Source organism: Caretta caretta, chromosome 1 (genome assembly GCF_965140235.1).
Source record: "Caretta caretta isolate rCarCar2 chromosome 1, rCarCar1.hap1, whole genome shotgun sequence".
Taxonomy (NCBI): domain Eukaryota; kingdom Metazoa; phylum Chordata; order Testudines; family Cheloniidae; genus Caretta; species Caretta caretta.
Genome location: NC_134206.1, coordinates 192,946,446 through 192,965,024, shown reverse-complemented (window position 1 = coordinate 192,965,024; position 18,579 = coordinate 192,946,446). Strand labels below are relative to the sequence as shown.

The 18,579-nt window shown below is 46.0% G+C and overlaps 1 protein-coding gene across 4 annotated transcripts; it reads left to right on the top strand.

Annotated features, from left to right (window-relative positions):
- Nucleotides 1-1,671: 1,671 nt before the first annotated feature.
- On the top strand, nt 1,672-13,457 carry TAGLN3 (transgelin 3). Of its 4 annotated transcripts, none has more exons than XM_048870486.2 (5): nt 1,672-1,744; nt 2,225-2,406; nt 3,277-3,451; nt 10,054-10,156; nt 12,949-13,457. In XM_048870486.2, the coding sequence occupies exons 1-5, from the start codon at nt 1,729-1,731 to the stop codon at nt 13,088-13,090; spliced, it is 618 nt and encodes a 205-aa protein (XP_048726443.1). In that variant the 5' UTR covers nt 1,672-1,728; the 3' UTR covers nt 13,091-13,457. The 4 variants fall into 4 exon arrangements, with proteins under 4 accessions (XP_048726443.1, XP_048726434.1, XP_048726454.1 ...); XM_048870477.2 differs by having other exon boundaries at nt 1,691-1,882; XM_048870497.2 differs by having other exon boundaries at nt 1,692-1,862.
- The last annotated feature ends 5,122 nt before the right edge of the window (nt 13,458-18,579 follow it).

The window sequence follows — 18,579 nt, the reverse complement described above, 5'->3', positions numbered from 1 at the left end:
TGGGGAGGCAGGGTTGCGGGTGGGAGGGAATATGCTGGTGCGCAGCCTGTGAGCGTTGTGCTGCCTCAAAGACAACAGGAGCTGTGGCCAGCTTGGCATTGGTGCATTGGCACACAGCTTCTGTGGAGGCCACAGATAGCGGGTACTGAGCCTCCTGCTACTGCCACCGAGATCCCAGTGATATATATACATCTTTTAATGGAAGGATTCCAAGCAAGTTCAAGCCCTGAGTTCCCTGTCCCTTAAGCAGGAGTAGGCTAAACAGTGAATGATACGGCCCATAACCATTGCCTTTATGTAAAGGCAACCAAATTCACATTCTGCTCTTCCTTTTTCTGTGCTACTGCTGCAGTTTCTTTTCCCCACCTTCTTAAGGCTTGGTTTGAGGTCTTTGTTCTTGTTTTCTGTAGCTGATCGCTTCTGTGCACCTGAGGCAGCATGAAACGGAATAATAGCCTTGGTTGAATAATAGCCTTGTCACGTAACGCATTCTCTGGAACAGCTGAATTATGTAAGAATATATTTCATTGGTTTTAAATTTACCACTGCCCAAAACAGAAAGCACTAAATGCAATACTTATGGAGAAGAATGAATGAGGTCATCTATTAAATTTTTCATCTACTGCAGCTGGTTAAGCCTGAGGGTGTCCTGAGCAATATAAATCTGAGAGCTCAGAGCTTCAGAATCTGAAGGAAATGGAAGAGGAGAGAATCATGTGCTAGATATACAAGGAGCTGTAAAAAGAAATAATATACAGTTTTACTGGAAAAGACTTGATGATGCTGAATCCACATCCAGGCTTTACAAACCACTTGCATTCAGAATTCTAAAAGAGTGTCTAAAAGAGCCCATATTACAGCAGGATGGATTCAGAGCAAGGACAAAAAGATGTGTGATGAAATTTGGTGTAATTAGAGAAAGGATCAAAAGAATTTTGGTTTATAAACTCTAAAACCATACCAGTTAGACCAAAAAACACCCTTCTCGGGTTATCTAGTGCTCCCGCCCTGCTACTGCAGTGTTAGGGTCAGGTCTTCAGCTAGTCTAAATTGACATAGATCTCTTAGAGCTCAACAGAGCCATGCTGACTCACACATGCTGAGGATATGGTCCTTGTTCTCTACAGCACATTTGCTCATTTTTAGTCCAGTCATGTTTTTAATGTCGCAAGTGATGGGGCTTCTAGCTTTTTCCTTGGAAGACTATTTGACATCTTGCTGCTAGGAAGACTTGCTTTAGTCTGCCTAATCAATTTCTCTTTTTTGTTTAATTTTATTCACCACCCCTAATTATGCCCTTGTTAGTACTTTAAATTAGTACTCTCCAGCCTGGGTTTTGGTTTTGTTCTTTCACTCTCCAATGATGCTAGCACACAGGATGCAGAGCAGGGAGAAAAATACTTTCCACATTTTCCAATATCTATTGGTTCCTGTTACATTTGGGTAATGAAATGATACCAACCAAGTCCTCCTATAAGTATTTTTAACTCTAGTGAGCTCAGTTAGTCTGATGCTGGGTTTAGTGGACGAACCGAAGTAAACTAGAACTGGACCAGGAAAGTGAACAAAACTGAGCAGGGGAAGTTGGCACTTAAGCAGACTGCAGATTAGATACCTCCTTGGCTATGCTGAGTAGGCAGGCCTTTCAATGGCTCTTAGCAACGCCCCTGCTTTGACCCTCCTCACATGTGAGGAAAATCAAATCAATACACTGTTCTTCAAATCACGATGCTGCAGCAGCAGGGTATCGCAGCAGTCTTCATCTCTTCTTAAATTTCTCAGTGCTTTTCCATTCGATGGTCTCTGGATTTCTAAACCTCACACCCCGATTGCATCTCTGAAAGGATCCCTTGAGTTCCCATGTATAGTCTTCTTGTTATTAGCAAGTATTATGTAGGCAATTTTAAAGTACTTCTGGATTTGCTGGCAGTGATGATACTGATCTGAAACTCTATTAGAATCTCTTTGTTGCTATAGCAGAAATCTCACTGGCAATCTATTTTAATTTAAACTGTAATTTGATTTTTGCTGCTGTTTGGCTGTGGGAAAAATGATTTATTTTTTTTTTAAATTTTTGCCCCTGCAAAACAATTAAAGCCAATGCCTGCTTTTGTTTTGATTTTTGGTAGTCGATCTGCATTGACGTATCGATTTGGGCTGGTGTATATACTTAAATCAGTGTTATCAGAACCCTATAAATAAACAATTGGTATTTTTGTTCCAGAGATGGCTAACAGAGGACCGAGCTATGGTTTAAGCCGAGAAGTGCAGGAAAAGATTGAACAGAAATATGACCTGGAATTAGAGAACAAGCTGGTGGATTGGATTATTATACAGAGTGGTGAAAAGATAGAGCATCCACCTCCTGGAAGGCAAAATTTTCAGAAATGGCTAATGGATGGAACGGTAAGTGTTGATCTAATTTCATATAAGAATTATTTATATGTGTACAATGCATCTTAGTCTATTAACATCTATACCCTAACTGTGTATTTTCATCTGACTGCATAGGACTGAGGTCATGGGTTATTTTCGACTATATACTAGTATTGACTGTACTATTACTGGTTTCCTTCTGATCAGGACTTTTTGATATTTCAGAATAATTTTTCTGCCACTGTATTGGGATATGTATGTTAGGTTTGACTCATTCCTTCGCTATAATTTCTCATAGAGGAACAAGAGACTTGCTTTTACAATCAGGTTTGTACTTTTTTGCGAAGAAAATAAGAGTGTTGCTGTTTGTGTGTGTAATACACACAGACTGGTGTGTTTGATGATGTCTTTCTCCTTGGGAATAATTCTAGAGCTATTATGTTGTATTCCATTGGTTTATCAAATAAACACACAAATGCTGCTGTTTGCACAGGGCAGTAAGACTTGGCTGCTGGCTAATTATTGAATCTCTGCCAATGGTACTTTAACAATATTTCAATTGATAGTGTTTTCCTTTTTTCTCCCACTACTGTCAATTGTTACGTAACCCCTAGTAAATAATTGTTTTATTTCTTGCAGTAAATCAATGTATATTTGATCAGGTTATCGGTGTCATTTAATAAAACCTTTAATGGCACTTTAATACTCAGATTGATACCAGTGGTGGTTTTCTATCTTTTTTTTTTTTTTTTTTTTTTTAAAGAAATGATTTCTCTGAGAGATTCTCCCCATGTCAGAGCTTCACACAGCATAATCCAACACACAGAAATTACCTTCTGCTTTAGTGATCTGGAACTAATCGATTTTTTTTAAACTTCTGTTTCTATTTTTATCTCTTAGCTGTTGTGCAAGTTAATAAACAGTTTACATCCAAAGGGAAAAGAACCCATTCCAAAGATCTCTGAATCAAAAATGGCTTTCAAGCAGATGGAACAAATTTCTCAATTCTTAAAAGCTGCTGAAATCTATGGAGTAAGAACTACAGATATTTTCCAGACAGTGGATTTATGGGAAGGTAAAAAAAAAATGATATTGAAAATGAGCTCACAGTCTTTATTCTACTCTGCTTCGATCTCCACTAGCGGTGCATTTTGGCTAAGGAAAAAAATCTCTAATGTAATTATCTTTTGCTTCTGTTTGCTTTACCTCATTACCATTCTCTTTTGGTGGTGCATTAGCTCCTCCAAGGGATTTATATTACCCTAAGGACATAATGGAATCTTTGCAAGTTAATGTGTTACCCAAAAGCCATCACTGTGACAGGCATAAAGGTAATAAAACAAACTGTTCCCCCATGCCACTTATTTCCAAGCAAACAGCTCCTAATAACAAATATGAAAAACTCTATTTTCCTGTGACAAACCTTTATTGAATGTTTCAAATTAAAAGTGAGGCTTAAATTTTAGCTGTAAAATTGGATCACAAAAATCACTACCCCAAAAAGGGAAAGAGACATTTGATTTTTTCAGTTTGTGTGAAGTCTTTTATCTTAATCATGACTAGCTAAAACGAAAAATCACCACTGACATATAGGAGGGTTAGGTTTCCAGAGTTGTCAGCCCAACGTTTTTTACCAGCATTAAAGTCTCTTTAAAAAGATCACCATGGAAACATTCAGCTAAAACCTGAGAACGCCCCCGTGAGTTTGCAATAGCTCAGGTCTGTGAAGATTTATGCCATTCCACATAGGAACGAGAAGGGGTCTATATTATTTCCCCATGAACCTATGATTCTTTCTGAAAGGCTATTTGTATCTTCTGCCTTTTACCTCCTATGTGGTGATCTATCACTTTCTAGTGCTCCTGCCATGTGCTCTGGGGCATCGCTAATGCCACATGGTAGAGCGCAGTGCGAAGGCTTGACGTAGAGATGGCCTTAGCGTCGTTGAAGACAGGAGTTGAGATTTAGGGGGCGGGGGTGAAAGGGAGCTACAGAGGGAACAAAACAATGGATGGGGGAAATGATCGGTTGTAGATGGTCACTCACTGGAGTAAGAGGGGAGGCTGCGTGGAGGACCCTAGTGCAGGGTTGTTCCTTACCGTTTCTTCTCTGGGGTTTTGTCGAATGTAGGGTGTATCTTCATTGCACAGTTCACCTGGGCTCTCACCCACGTTTTAGCCCAATCTCTCCTCTATCCACACAAAAACCTGTGCATCCCGGGACTGGAGGTGCTTTGAGGCCCGGCCAGGGGTAGTGTGGGTTAGAGCCTGAGCTTGCTTTCTCTCAGACTGGAACCCACCCGCTTTGCAGTAAGGATGCAGACAAAATCGCTTGCATGCTGATAATCCTCCACTGCCTTCCCACAATCCCCCCCACTCTCCCAAACGACAGATAAGTTCTCATGCAATTGACTGGGAAAGAATCCTAGAGCATCTCAGCGCAACAAACCATGGGCTATGCCCCACAACACGCACCGGCGAGAGTGGACACAGTGGCGACACAGAACTGTAGGTATGGCTTTGCTGTGGGAGTGCTCGCCCCCAGGCAAGGCTAAGCCAGGAGCTCAGACTCGAGTGCCAGTCACCTGGGTTAACTACTCATTTTAAATGACTGAAGTAAATGACCTTCCTCTTGCCCTGGAAAAAGATTCCACCGTCTAGTAAGCTATTGCAAGGGAAGTTTATTGTGTGTGTTCTTGCTCAATCTGTTTTCAGTATTAGCCCACTTCAGATGTTGTTTTGGCAGCATTTCGTGTCCAGTAGTGATTTAACTCTATGCACGTAAAATTGCATCAGCTTGGTTCTTACTAAGAAAAGGACTTCAGTTGTAGGGAATAGTTCCTAAAGATAATCAATCTCCCCCCACTTTGCTTTTCTTTTGCACTAATTACTTTCTCCCAAGATTTTGGTTTTTTATTTATTTATTTTATTTAATGCATGAAAGTGTGGATTTTGCTGGGTTGGATGAAGCCAAACCTAGTGTGGGCAGGCACAATCTTTCCTCATGCAGCAATTGCAGTGCATCTCAACCCTCTTCTGCAGCCTCTATTTTCCTGTCCTGGCACCCCCACAGGTCTTCCAATGCATCTCAGTCCTGAAATGAAACACCCCTTGTTATCCCAGTCTTGGGCCCTACATAATGTCTCCCCCTTCGCCATAGATGGGGCTTCAGGCACCCCTGTTATTTCACTGTTGAGGCTCTTGATTGGGAAGAGTTAGAAAATGGAAATGTTGCAGCAATTCAGAGGACGGAGGAGATGAGTGTGTGTAAGTCCAACATTCACTTCCTATTTGTATCACCTCACATACTAGAAAAGATTGCCAGGTTGTCCTCTGCAGTAGGAGCGTGAACCCTATTTTCTGTTGGGAGGGAGCTATGCTCTGAGTTGTCTAAACCAAAAACAAAGGCGGACGGCCAGATAAACAGCCCCTTTTGCCACTAATATTTTTCCAACAGCTTTTGCTGCAAGGTTCTTGAAAACCGAGAGCCAAAAATACACCCCCCACCCCCACTGCTTGGTAGGCTGTTTCAAACACAGTAGACCAGCCTGTACCCATCTTCACCTCTGTGGCTCCTTCACCAGGGCTGCTGCTTCAAGCAAGGTGAAGCCTTGCTTTCTCTCTAGTACTTTTCTTACTTGCATGTGTTGGTCCAAGAAGCTTTTCTGCACTATGTTCGCAAACATCCCGATTACCTTACGTGCTCCTTTTCAGTGCATTCCCTAGTATATTTCTGGGTAGCTTAAATCAGTAATAAGCCAACCCCAAAGAGTTCAGAGATGCAGCTTTGGATCTTTATCTACATTTTTGAGGACTCTGGTTCAGTGATCCCCTCCAAAATAGTCCCTCTGTCCCCCTGAGGCTGATCCCACAGGTCCCATAGAAACACTTGGCGTGAAGGCCCAGGGACTTCTGGATAGGTTTGTCTCAAGGAGAAGGGACTCTTTCCAGCAGCTCCTCTTCGGGACAAGTTAGAGGCCCTCCTCCAGCACTGGTAGTGCCCAGCTTTTCTGCTAGGCCAGGCTGTCCCATAGGTATCAGTGTGCATTGCACAAGGGCATTTCAGGTTGAGAAGAAATGGCAGCAGGGGCCGAGAAAAGATGCCGCCAGTGGTATTGTCGTAATTCAGGAGAGGCAAAAGAAGGTCGGGGAGACAGGTAAGACCCTGTTGTGGAGTCTCAAGTGTGGTGGGGGGCCGAAGAGAAATTTTTAACGAAACTTTTCTGCATCTTAAAGTCTTGAGTTGTTGAGTTTGGCTTGAGGGGAGGCTGAGAATGCAGAATGACTTGCATTTTGTGTCTGATCAGGTCTTATTTTGACTTGTTCTTCCATCTCAAATATACATCTTCCCACATCTTTCTTCACGATGATGCTCCAGTCTGACTGTCAGACAGCAAGAGATGCCCAGCATTCCTCTGTGGTGTGGCCTCCTGCTTTCATCCTTCTCCTTCTCAGCCTTTCCTAAACTACTTGTATCCTTTGGTATTTGCCCTCTTTCCACAGCCATGTTCGGTCTCCACACAGAACTACAGTCTGTGCTTGCATCACCTGTGTTCTCCATCAGGCTTCACACGCTTGTCGGGGAGGTAGCTCAGATTCCAGTCTTGACGGCTGCTTTGTTTCATTATGTGACAATCATCCCCTACCCCATCTGTTTCTCCGGTGTCGCTTCTCCCACTCCCCACTGCTAGTTAAAGCACGGCTTTGGTGGCAGCCTGCTGAAGCGGAATGCTAGATGCAGGGGAGGCTACAGATGGCTCAGGCAGGCTCATCATGACGTTTTGCTACCGGCCTTTTGTTTTCCAAATTGCCAGCATCATCCAGCTCATTCAGTTTCAACTTTTCTTCCCCTCCCTGCTTCTCTGCTCCAACCACGGTGGTGCTTGCTCCAGGGGAGGTGTCACATGGGCAACATTATACTTAGCATCTGCTACAGCATATGGTACATCTGCTACCTTAGGGGGCCCATAATGCTGAAACCTCATGCCGTGCTCTGTGTGTGCGTACGTTATAGCAGCCTCTTAGACTGCTCCTTGCTTAAAATAGGGCAAAGCTGCTTCAGTTTGTGGTAAAGGTGGTCACTGGCTGGCCATTTATTTTATGAGAAAATTAGCCCTTGTGAATAAAATTCCTGGAACCCTGCGCGGATGCAAAAACTTGGATCCGCATCCAATCTGCATCCCCAATAATTAACTTGGATCCGACCCACAATCTGCACTCCACCTTTTATATATGTATTTGCATCTGACTGTTTCCACGGTATGCATCCGATGAAGTGAGCTGTAGCTCACGAAAGCTCATGCTCAAATAAATTGGTTAGTCTCTAAGGTGCCACAAGTACTCCTTTTCTTTTATCTTACTGTTAGAGTCCTGTACGGATACAAACATTTGGATCCACATAAGAATGGCCATACTTGGTCAGACCAATGGTCCATCTATCTCAGTATCCTATCTCCTGACAGTGGCCAATGCCAGGTGCTTCAGAGGAAATGAACAGAACAGGCAATCCTTGAACGATCCATCCCCTGTTGCCCACTCCCAGCTTCTGGTATCCAATCCTTGATCTGCAAAAATGGTAAAAATACAAACTCATCTGCAAATGCAGATATCTGTGGAATATCTTATTTTATCTCTAAAATAAACTTAAATGGGCAATATCATGGGCCATTTCGACACCGTTGGAAGCTGCTACATATGTTGAGCTTAGGGACCTTACTCATCACAAACAGTCCAAATGCTTTGTGTCTGAAGGTTTGCGTACGTCATATCCCTTAATTTAATCTGTATGTTTCCAGGGAAATGTAGAATATAAATGTGTAAAACAGGAGGCTTGACTTCCCAGACACACACTCTGCCTTGCAATGGCTTCCTTAGCAGTGGTTGGTTGGAAATTGGTATAGTTTAGCAATCTTTTTTTTCATTATATCTACTACAAAACATCATGTATCTAGCATCATAAATTTTCAGGTGTAGATTAAACCATACATTCCCCATTCTGAAGCGTTTACAGTCAAAGACAGACAAGGCCTAACATTATTCAGGAAAGAGAATAATGGGGTAGAATGAGAATATTCAGGGAAGAACTGGGGTGGAGAAGAAGGTAGGAAGGAATCGTAGTAGAAATGGGATGTGAGGAGGAGAAAAGACAGGGCACATGGGGAAAGCTTTTTCAAGTGCCCAGCACCCAATGTGGGTAAATCTTCTATATGATTTCTGTGACTTTTTAAAGATTAAATGGAAAAAAGGTTTTTTGTTTTATTTTTTTCACAGCATTTTTGATTTTTTTTTACTAAATGGAAACTAAAAGATAGTTTGGTTTTTCCCTCTCTCTTCCTTTTTCCTTTCTCTCTCTGGGACACACACACACACAAAAGATTGGAGAGGTGGGAGAGAGAGACTAAAGGTGGAAGGGGCAAACTTTGAGGGTGGGGGCAGAACTGTAAAATGCTGACTAAAAGGGAAAACTGTTGTTGAAGAGCCATTTTTTTTGTTAAAAAATGTGTTGATGAAAAAACATCAAGCAGCTGGAATGCTGAGCTCTGTTGAAAAAAACTGGCCTTTGATTTGGTGCCTATGTAGGTGCCTGAGCTCTTTTGAAAATCTGGCCCTTGGTGGACAGGGAGTGGGAGGCTGTTCCAGGTGCAGGGGTGGCATGGGAGAAAGTGGGATCGTGACAGAGATAAAGGGGGAGAACTAAGTCAAGAATAACACTGGGAGTAGGACAGAGAGGAAGATGAAGGAAGGAAGATAGACATGAGGTGACACAGAGTCATGAAAGTAAAGACAAGGAGCTTACATTTGATATAGCACAATATAGGGAGCTGTTAAAGGGATTCGCAGCAGTAGTGGATGGGTACTTGGGCAAAAATTGGTGAGAATGAAGGGCATAGTAATTCCTAAGGGATGGGAATATGCTCTGTTAACAGAGGGTTCTTGCCCAGGAATCTCCAGGCTCTTCAGAAAGCTGAGTAAGCATCATTATCCCCATTTTACAGATGGGGAAACTGAGGCTTTTTTACACAGTGCACTAGTCTGCGCCAGAAGGGGGTGAACTATAGTGCGTACTAACGTGTCATGTGCTAACTGGTGCTATGATAATAAAAATAATAATAATAGAGCACAATGCAGTTGTCAATGCCATTGCTGTCTGCTAGGCACACATCTATTACTGAATGGTTCTTGATTTCTTACTCCCAACTTTTTGTATTAAGTAATATCTCTAAAGCAGAAGTTCCTGCACCCAGCTAATGTTTCTGTGCTTGAGCAATCTCCCTTGAAGCAGGGATGGGTTTTTGTAATGGAACCTGCCTCTTAAAGGCACACAGGATTTTAAACTCTTATCTGCTACTCTGCAAGCTCCCTCTCTCTACATGCTCCCTCCTGAACTATAGTATCAAAATAAATATGGGACTGGGAAGCAGGAACTCCTGAATGCTAATCGTTGCTTTCTACTCCTCTCATGGTCTTCAACAAATCAGTCAACATCTCTGCCTCAGTTTCACCATCTGCAAAACTGGGATAATTATGCTCACCAGTGGCATTGAAGGGTTTAATTAAGATGTTGGGTGGAAACCTCTGTGAAGATGCTAAATGATGGTGGGAAAACAGTGTTGCTATCCTGAGATCATCTACTTCAGAAGCAGATTTTTTTAATGATTTTCAATGTCTGGCTTTTTAGGGAAGGACATGGCGGCCGTGCAGAGAACCCTAATGTCTTTAGGCAGCTTGGCTGTCACCAAGGATGATGGATGTTACAGAGGGGATCCCTCCTGGTTTCACAGGTGAAGTGCCAAGCAAAACCTCCCACAGCTAATTGCCATTGGATGGTGGGAATACTGTCTGCCTTTAAGCACCAAATGGATTTAGGAAATTAACTGGGGACCGATCAGTCTTCCCAAAATGTCCTGGAAATTTTTCACAGTCCTGAGTGAGGTACCTAGGTCCTCTTAAGTTTTAGCTGTAGACCAGGTTTCAGACTAGTTCTTAATTGAATTAAGCTGAAGTGAATAAAGCCTGGTTTAACTTGAAATAAGAGTGTCCACACAGGGATTTGCACAGATTTAAAAACTCATTTAAGTTAAACTGGTTGAACTTTCATATGTGGACAAAGCCATAGATATTCAAGGTCTGATTTTCTCTCACTCGCCTGCGCTGATAATTCCTTAGAAGTCAGTGGGCCTGATGCTTTATTGCCTTGCACTTTGTATCGTCATTTGTGTCAGTGCAAAGTAGGAGTAAAATGCCACCAGGTCAGCATGGTGGCTTTTTACACTCAGTTTGCACTGGAGTGAAGTGCAAGGTAATGGAGAATCAGGCTGAATGGAGCTGAACAAAAGTAAAACCTTGGTGACAGCAGAAGCATATATATATTCCTCATATTTCAATCAAGCACCCTGAATGAAAAGCAGCAGTAGATCTTGCTATCCAGCGGACCACTTAATGCCAAACGCAGCACACCTAGCCCATGGAAGTGCATATGATGGTAGGAATAATGCTAAGTAATATAAACTGTAGCTGTACTCAACTGTTATTAATATGCCTGGATCTCCTTTGATGTCTTCTATCTCATTCACAGTTTTGCCTGTCTTTGTTAATAATCACATTTCAACTTTCTGTAGCCAATGAACAAATTATCCAGAGATACCTGCCTGACATGATTAATAAAAGAGGAATCAAAATAAAAGGAGGAATTAGTTCCCAAGGTTTTAATTAAAATAAAACAAAGAGCAAATGAATCCCTGTTAGAATTAAGTGCTGGGAAAATTATAAAAATAGGGAGGGGAGAAATCCTCTCTAGATGGCATTGTAGATAGTAAGCTTGCTTTTCAGGTTCTGGAAAAGAAATCAAGAGAAAATGAAAATATGGCTGGTTTTTCAATAGGTCTAGGCTAGGCTTGCATCCCTCCTAGAAGAGCAATGTTTTGTGGGAAGAGAGTCCATTATCTGATTTCTGTTAATTGTTAACTAAGTGATAGGAGGGTTCCCAGAGTCTAGGGTAGGAACTCATGAGCCCTTTTATAATTGTAAATAAGTGAAAATGAGCAATGGCCATCCATTCTGAAAAACCACAGGACATGGCTGATTTTTCCTAGATCTTTTCCATGTTTCTGCAAGGTTCTGTGGCCTGCAATGTGCAGGAGGTCAGAAAGGCTAGATGATCACGATGGTCCCTTCTGACCTTAAAGTCTATGAGTCTCATGAGAAATTTGGGCTGCCTCCTGCAATCTGCCTAGCACCGTGAGCCAAATCCAGCCAAACAGTTGACCATGTACTTACAAGCATTGCAGGCCATAGTGCGCAGCCCCTTCAAGGATCCAGCCCTTGTAGAGCCCTGAATTGATTCCAAACACTGCAGCTTCCTGGTGGAGGATTTTGATGTGACAGTATGCTGGTGGTTGTGATCATACATGAAAACAGGATAATGCAACATTGCAGGGTTACCTGACCTGCAGGATGAATAGAAGCAGGTGGGTTCCCTGCCTGGGTGAGATCATAGTTTTGCTTGTGAAGGCTAGCCTCAATTTGTGACACTGTTCTGTCTTGTGGCCTATATGGCTGTATGTCAGCTAGTATCATTTCAAGCCCTTATACTGGTTTCTCTCCCTTTTTTAAATGACTTTTCCCACCCAGGTACGTAAGCAAGAAACCCATCTAAGCGGAATGCCTATTTAAATTACCCACAACCTGAGATCTAACAGCAGAGCCCAAAGCCTTACTGGCTTTGCCATAACTACCGCTGTGTACTCCTGGCTGTATTGGAAGAGACAGACATCTTTGGGTTCTACTGAAATACTTTCACCTAAAGCACTTTGGGGGCAGGGGAAGGCAGCAGTGGTACATAGATTTTGCTAAAAGACAGGGACTGTCATTACCGCAAGGGTTTGTTTAGTGGTAATGGGGAATCAGGACTCCTGGGTTCTAGTCCTTAGTGCTGCCATTAACTCATCCTGTGAACTTCAGCCAATCACTTAATTTCTCTGTCACAGTTGCCCTATCACTAAAATAGGTATAATTGCTGGATTCGAAGGAATGGAGCCAAATTTTGCTGTCATTTACATGGGTATAACTCAGGAATAGGTCCATTAACTTACATGGAATGACTCCCAATTTACACTGGTGCTCTAGCTGGATACCAAATTGTGTTCCATCACAGACACCGTCTCATTGATCATACCCTGTGGCCAGGACGCTGTTGCTAGCTGCTTCTGGATGCCATAACCTTACACAACTTAACCTTCTCATGACTGTGTCATACGTCATCATACAAGTATTTTACCTCCTAGGGTGTTGTGGGAGTCAGCATACTTGTACGCACTTGAGGAGTCTAGCATGAATGGCACAATACAGGTGCAAAGTGTTGGTATGGCCTTGGCTGGCATGTACATCACGGTGTGCAGTGCAGAAAAGCAGTTAGGCTGCCAGTGTTGTGTAGCCAATGGGATGCTGAAATAAAGAATAAAGCATTGCAGTGCAGAGAGAACACTTGTGAAGGGTCAATTTCAGAGCCCTGAAGCCTTTTAAAATCATGTAGGCATAATCAGGTTGATCCGATATTGCTTTTGTGTCTGGACAGGAAAGCACAGCAGAATCGGCGAGGATTTTCGGAAGAGCAGCTTCGTCGGGGACAGAATGTCATAGGCCTTCAGATGGGGAGCAACAAAGGCGCATCACAGTCCGGCATGACAGGCTATGGGATGCCGAGGCAGATTATGTAAATGGCTGTCTGTCGAGACGCATTCTATGGCATGATCTGATTACAAACACATAGCTAGCTCCCTTTCAGCCGAAAACATGTTTTTTAATAGTTTGCCCTTTTTAGGATTTTTTTTTCAGCTGCAACTTTTTGACTAAGAACATGGATGTGTGTGTTGTGTGCCAATTCACCCCGCGCACTGCTGCCCCCTACTGTTCACTTCTGAACTATGCAAAGACTCTGGTTTTCTGTATTTATTTATTTGCGAATTGTTACCTTCGGCATTTGTGTCTTACAAAACTCAATCTTGTATCTCAACAAGTAACCTCATCCTTCAGATCAGTGACAATATTGTTTGATCTTCTAAAAATAAAGACATTTAAAAAATCCATTTAGACTGAATCTTTAAAGCCCACAACTTCCAACACAAGTTGCCTGTGGAGTGGGGTTACGTGAACCCCTCTGCCATGTGTAGCACTTTGGTGCCAGGAACCCCCAGGAGTGAGCTGGGTAGTTGACCAGCTCCTCTATCTCTTTCCTGTGCAACATGCAGAAAGTGCTTGCTGGAAACTGCATGTGCACAGAATGGCATTGCCCACCATACTGCTGCTGCATCTGTGACCCTGCTTCTCCATGGCCAAGTTACTTCTGAAGCTTCAACCGGGGCCGTACTCAAAGCTAGAGCCAAATTCAGCTCCTGAAGTAAGGTGTGGGATTGCAATGGAGCTGCACCAGGGCTGAATTTTGGCTTATAATGTCAATGGTCTGACAAATGCTAGAAGTCTGTTGTGAACGGAATTCTTTCCCACACCTCTCCAGTGACCAAACCAATTAGTTCCAGTTAATGGACTGTACTGAGGGTCCAAGATAGGTGTACCTTAGAGTAGTAAGTAACTAATGCATTGCTTTTATAGAGAAGGAAACAGAAGGAGGGGACTTGCTTGTGGCCACATGTGAGTTGATGATGAGTTAGTGCGGGGGTGGCCAACCTGAGCCTGAGAAGGAGCCAGAATTTACCAATGTACATTGCCAAAGAACCACAGTAATACATCAGCAGCCCCCGATTCGCTCCCCCTGCCCCCAGTGCCTCTCGCTCACCGGCAGCCCCACGCATCAGTACCTCCCTCTCCCTCCCCACATCTCCAGATCAGCTGTTTCATGGCATGTAGGAGGTTCTGGGGGAGGAGGGGGAGGAGCGAGGGCATGGCAGGCTCAGGGGAGGGGGCGGGAAGGGGTGGAGTGGGGGCAGGGCCTGTGGCAGAGCCGGGGGTTGAGCAGTGAGCACCCCCCGACACTTTGGAAAGTTGGCGCCTGTAGCTCCAGCCCCATAGTCGGTGCCTGTACAAGGAGCCGCATGTTAACTTCTGAAGAGCCGCATGTGACTCCAGAGCCACAGGTTGGCCACCCCTGATTTAGTGGATTAGCCATGGCACTGGTCTCTAATCTTGAGGGAGACTGGTTCCCTCAGGGACACAGGGCAAGTCTCTCAACCTCTCTGTTCTTCAGTTTCCTCCTCCATAAAATGAGTGAATGAGATTTCCCAGTCTCCATAAGGGTGCTGCAACTAAGACATAACCAACTAATGCTGGTAAAGTGCTTTATTATTGATTTGAATATTACAGCAGCAGTGATGAGGGCCCTATTGTGCTGGATGGGGTGTATGTGTGTGTTGTGTGAATTGTGACAAAGTTCCTCCTCTGCCTTGGTGAATCCTGCGCTTATTGCGGGATTTGCTCACCTCGGAGGTTCACGGCAGCCCTCAGTTTGGCCACTTTCGTTGCTCAAATCTGCCATTCACTCAGTTAGCCTCATCACTGGCCAGCATGGAGAAAAGGAAGAAGAACAATTCCCGCAGTCTCTGCTGATCCACCTAGTGGATCAGAGAACAGGCCAGAGACCTTCCCCTCTGGTGGAACCCATAGTCTAGGTCAACTCCTCTGGTATCAAGTAGGGAGTTGGGAGGATGGAGGGAACCTGGGCCCACCCTCTACTCCGGGTTCCAGCCCAGGGCCTGTGGATTGCAGCTGTCTACAGTGGCTCCTGGAACAGCGGCGTGACAGCTCCGACTCCCTGGGCTACTTCCCCATGGCCTCCTCCCAACACCTTTATTCTCACCACAAGACCTTCCTCCTGATGTCTGATAATGCTTGTACTTCTCAGTCTTCCAGTAGTACATCTTCTCACTCTTAGCTTCTTGTCCTTCTTGCTCCCAGCTCCCCGCATGCACACCACAAACTGAAGTGAGCTCCTTTTTAAACTCCGGTGCCCTGATTCGCCAGCCTGTCTTAACTGATTCTGGCAGCTTCTTGATTGGCTGCAGGTGTTTTAATCAGCCTGTCTGTCTTGTTTCCAGAAAGTTCCTGATTGTTCTGGAACCTTCCCTGTTATCTTACCCAGGGAAAAGGGACCTACTTAACCTGGGGCAAATATATCTGCCTTCTAGGACCTCCTCCGGACCTGGAAACTGTTCTCAGCGACCAGGTCCGTGGCGGCCACCATGGGAGCAGATCTCCTCACGGAGCCCCTGCTACACAACCCCCAGCTCCGTGTGCAGGTGGCGGAGTCCCCCTCGGTGCGCCAGAGGTTGGTCCTGGCGGAAGTCACGAGGGTTGGAGACCTCCTGGACTATGACCGGAGAGACTGGCTGGATCCCCTGACGCTCGCTCGGCGCATGGGGTTCTCCAGCCTCCGTACCCCCCGGCGCGTACTTCAGGAGGTGAAGGCCGCCTTGACTCCCACTGCTCGAGCTTATGTTAGCCGAGCCTTGTGCGAGGGCGCACCCCGCCCATCCCTTACCCCAGGCCTGCCGGACCTTTCCATCGGGCCCCTACCCCGTAGATCCCAACAAACCCCTCACCCTTTCACTGCAAGCCGGCTGCACGAACTGCAGCCGGTTAGCTTTCAAATTGCACCACGGAAATATTTATATACACTTACGCTTCACACCCTTCACGCCCACACCCTGGTGTCCTGCCCCGATACAAAGTGGCAGGACCTCCTGCCACCTTTGGAGGGTGAGCAACCTCGGTGGGCCAGCCTGTATTCCACCTTGGTCCCAAGGCCCGTTGGGGACATCAGTTGGCGGCTCCTTCATGGAGCTGTGAGCATGGGCGTGTTTCTGACACGGTTTACCCCCATCCCGGACACTTGTCCTTTCTGTAATGTGAGGGAAACCCTGGCGCACGTATATTTAGAGTGTGCCAGATTGCAGCCCCTTTTCCGGCTCCTCACAAATATTCTATTACGCTTCTGGCTTCATTTCTACCCTCACCTTTTTATCTATACACTTCCCATCCGTGGCCCCACAAAGTCGCGGGATCGTCTGGTCAACCTCCTCCTAGCCTTGGCTAAAACAGCCATTTATAAAACCAGAGATAAGAGGTTGGCCCATGAAACGTCCTGCGATTGTGGGGCCTTTTTCCGATCCTCAGTACATTCACGTATCCGGGCGGAGTTCCTCTGGGCGGCGTCCACAGACTCCCTTGACGCCTTCAAGGAGCGGTGGGCGCTGTCTGGGGTTCTCTGCTCGGTGACCCCGTCCGGTTCCCTCCGTCTGACCCTTTGATTGAGGGGAAGCGCGAGAGACGCCAGCCCCAGCCGTTGCCGCTGTGGATACCATCATTCCTGTCATCTAGGAGGGGTCCTATAATACATGGGTGTCTACCCCCCCCACCCCTAAACCCCCCACCCCGCAGCCCTGCCCATCTTACCGGGCACTCTCAGGAGAGGGAGGATCGGTGACACTGGGCACGGCACTGGGTAACTCGAGGGGGTGGAAGACCACGAGTGTCGAGGAAGCCCCCCCGCTCTAGGCCACCAGGTAACTCAGGAGGGTGCAAGACCACGAGTGTCGAGGAAGCCCCCCCGCTCTGGACCCAGGCTAGCCTGAACACTTCTCCCTCCTGAAAGATGCTGTGTTATACCTTCTGATTGCATTGTTTTGTTGCATAGTTGTTTTGTTTCCTTTGGTAATTCTTTGTAAGTGTTACAGATAAAATTCTTTTCTGTTTCCAAAAAAAAAAAAACCTTCCCTGTTACCTTACCCAGGGAAAAGGGACCTGCTTAACCTGGGGCAAATATATCTGCCTTCTAGGACCTCCTCCGGACCTGGAAACTGTTCTCAGCGACCAGGTCTGTGGCGGCCACTGTGGGGGCAGATCTCCTCACGGAGCCCCTGCTACACAACCCCCAGCTCCGTGTGCAGGTGGCAGAGTCCCCCTCGGTGTGCCAGAGGTTGGTCCTGGCAGAAGTCACAAGAGTCAGAGACCTCCTGGACTAAGACCCGGGAGACTGGCTGGATCCCCTGATGCTCGCTCAGCACATGGGGCTCTCCAGGCCTCGTACTCCCCGGCATGTACTTCAGGAGGTGAGGGCCGCTTTGCTGCCCGCTGCTCGGGTTTACCTCGACCGGGTCCTGCACGAGGGCACACCCCTCCACCCGAGGCCCTCCGGACCTTTTCATTGGGCCCCTGCCCCGTGGACCCAACCGACCTCCCCCCGCCCCTTCACCGTGAGCCGCCTGCACGATCTGCAGCTGGTCCGCTTCCAGACCGCACCAAGGAAACATCTATACATGCTTGTGCTCCACACCCTTCATGTCCTCACCCTTGTGTCCCACCCAGACACAAAATGGTGGGACCTCCTGCCACCTCTGGAGGGTGAGGAGCCCCGGTGGGCCAGCCTATACTCCACCCTGGTCCTGAGGCCCGCCGGGGATATCAGTTGGCGGCTTCTTCATGGGGCCATGAGCATGGGCGTGCACTTGGCGCGGTTCACCTCTATCCCAGACACCTGCCCCTTTTGCGGCGTAAGGGAAACCGTGGCACACATATACTTGGAGTGTGCCACGCTGCAGCCCCTATTCCGGCTCCTTATGAATATTTTGTTACGTTTTTGGTTGCACTTTTCCCCTCATCTCCTTATCTATGCACTCCCTATCTGTGGCCCCACAAAGTCACGGGACCTCCTGCTCAACCTTCTCCTGGCCCTGGCTAAAATGGCCATCTATAAAACCAGAGTGAGCAGGTTGGCCGATGGAGTCTCTTGTGACTGTGGGGCCTATTTCCGATCCTCCGTCCATTCACGTATCCTGGCAGAGTTCCTCTGGGCGGCGTCCACAGACTCCCTTGATGCCTTCGAGGAGCAGTGGGTGCTGTCAGGCGTTCTCTGCTCGGTGTCCCCATCTGGTTCCCTTTGTTTGACCCTTTGACCACACTCCTGTCCCTGTTATTTCATTAGTTGTCCCCCGTACTCATTTGGTTTCCAGGTCCTGTGGATCCCCTTCTTAGGCTGCGGCGGGGGGGGGGGGGGGGGGGGATCCTTTAGCAGGACATTTTCATTCCAGTAGGCAATATTATCTGGAGTTTGATAGCAAGCAATTGAAAGTTTCAGCAGCTCTAGACTTGCTTTTAATCTAATACAGACTTAGAAATACATGTGTTGACCTATGGGCTTCCTCTTCATTCAACCATGAAGCAGCCAATAGGATCACTCTCCTGTAGCCATCTGGCC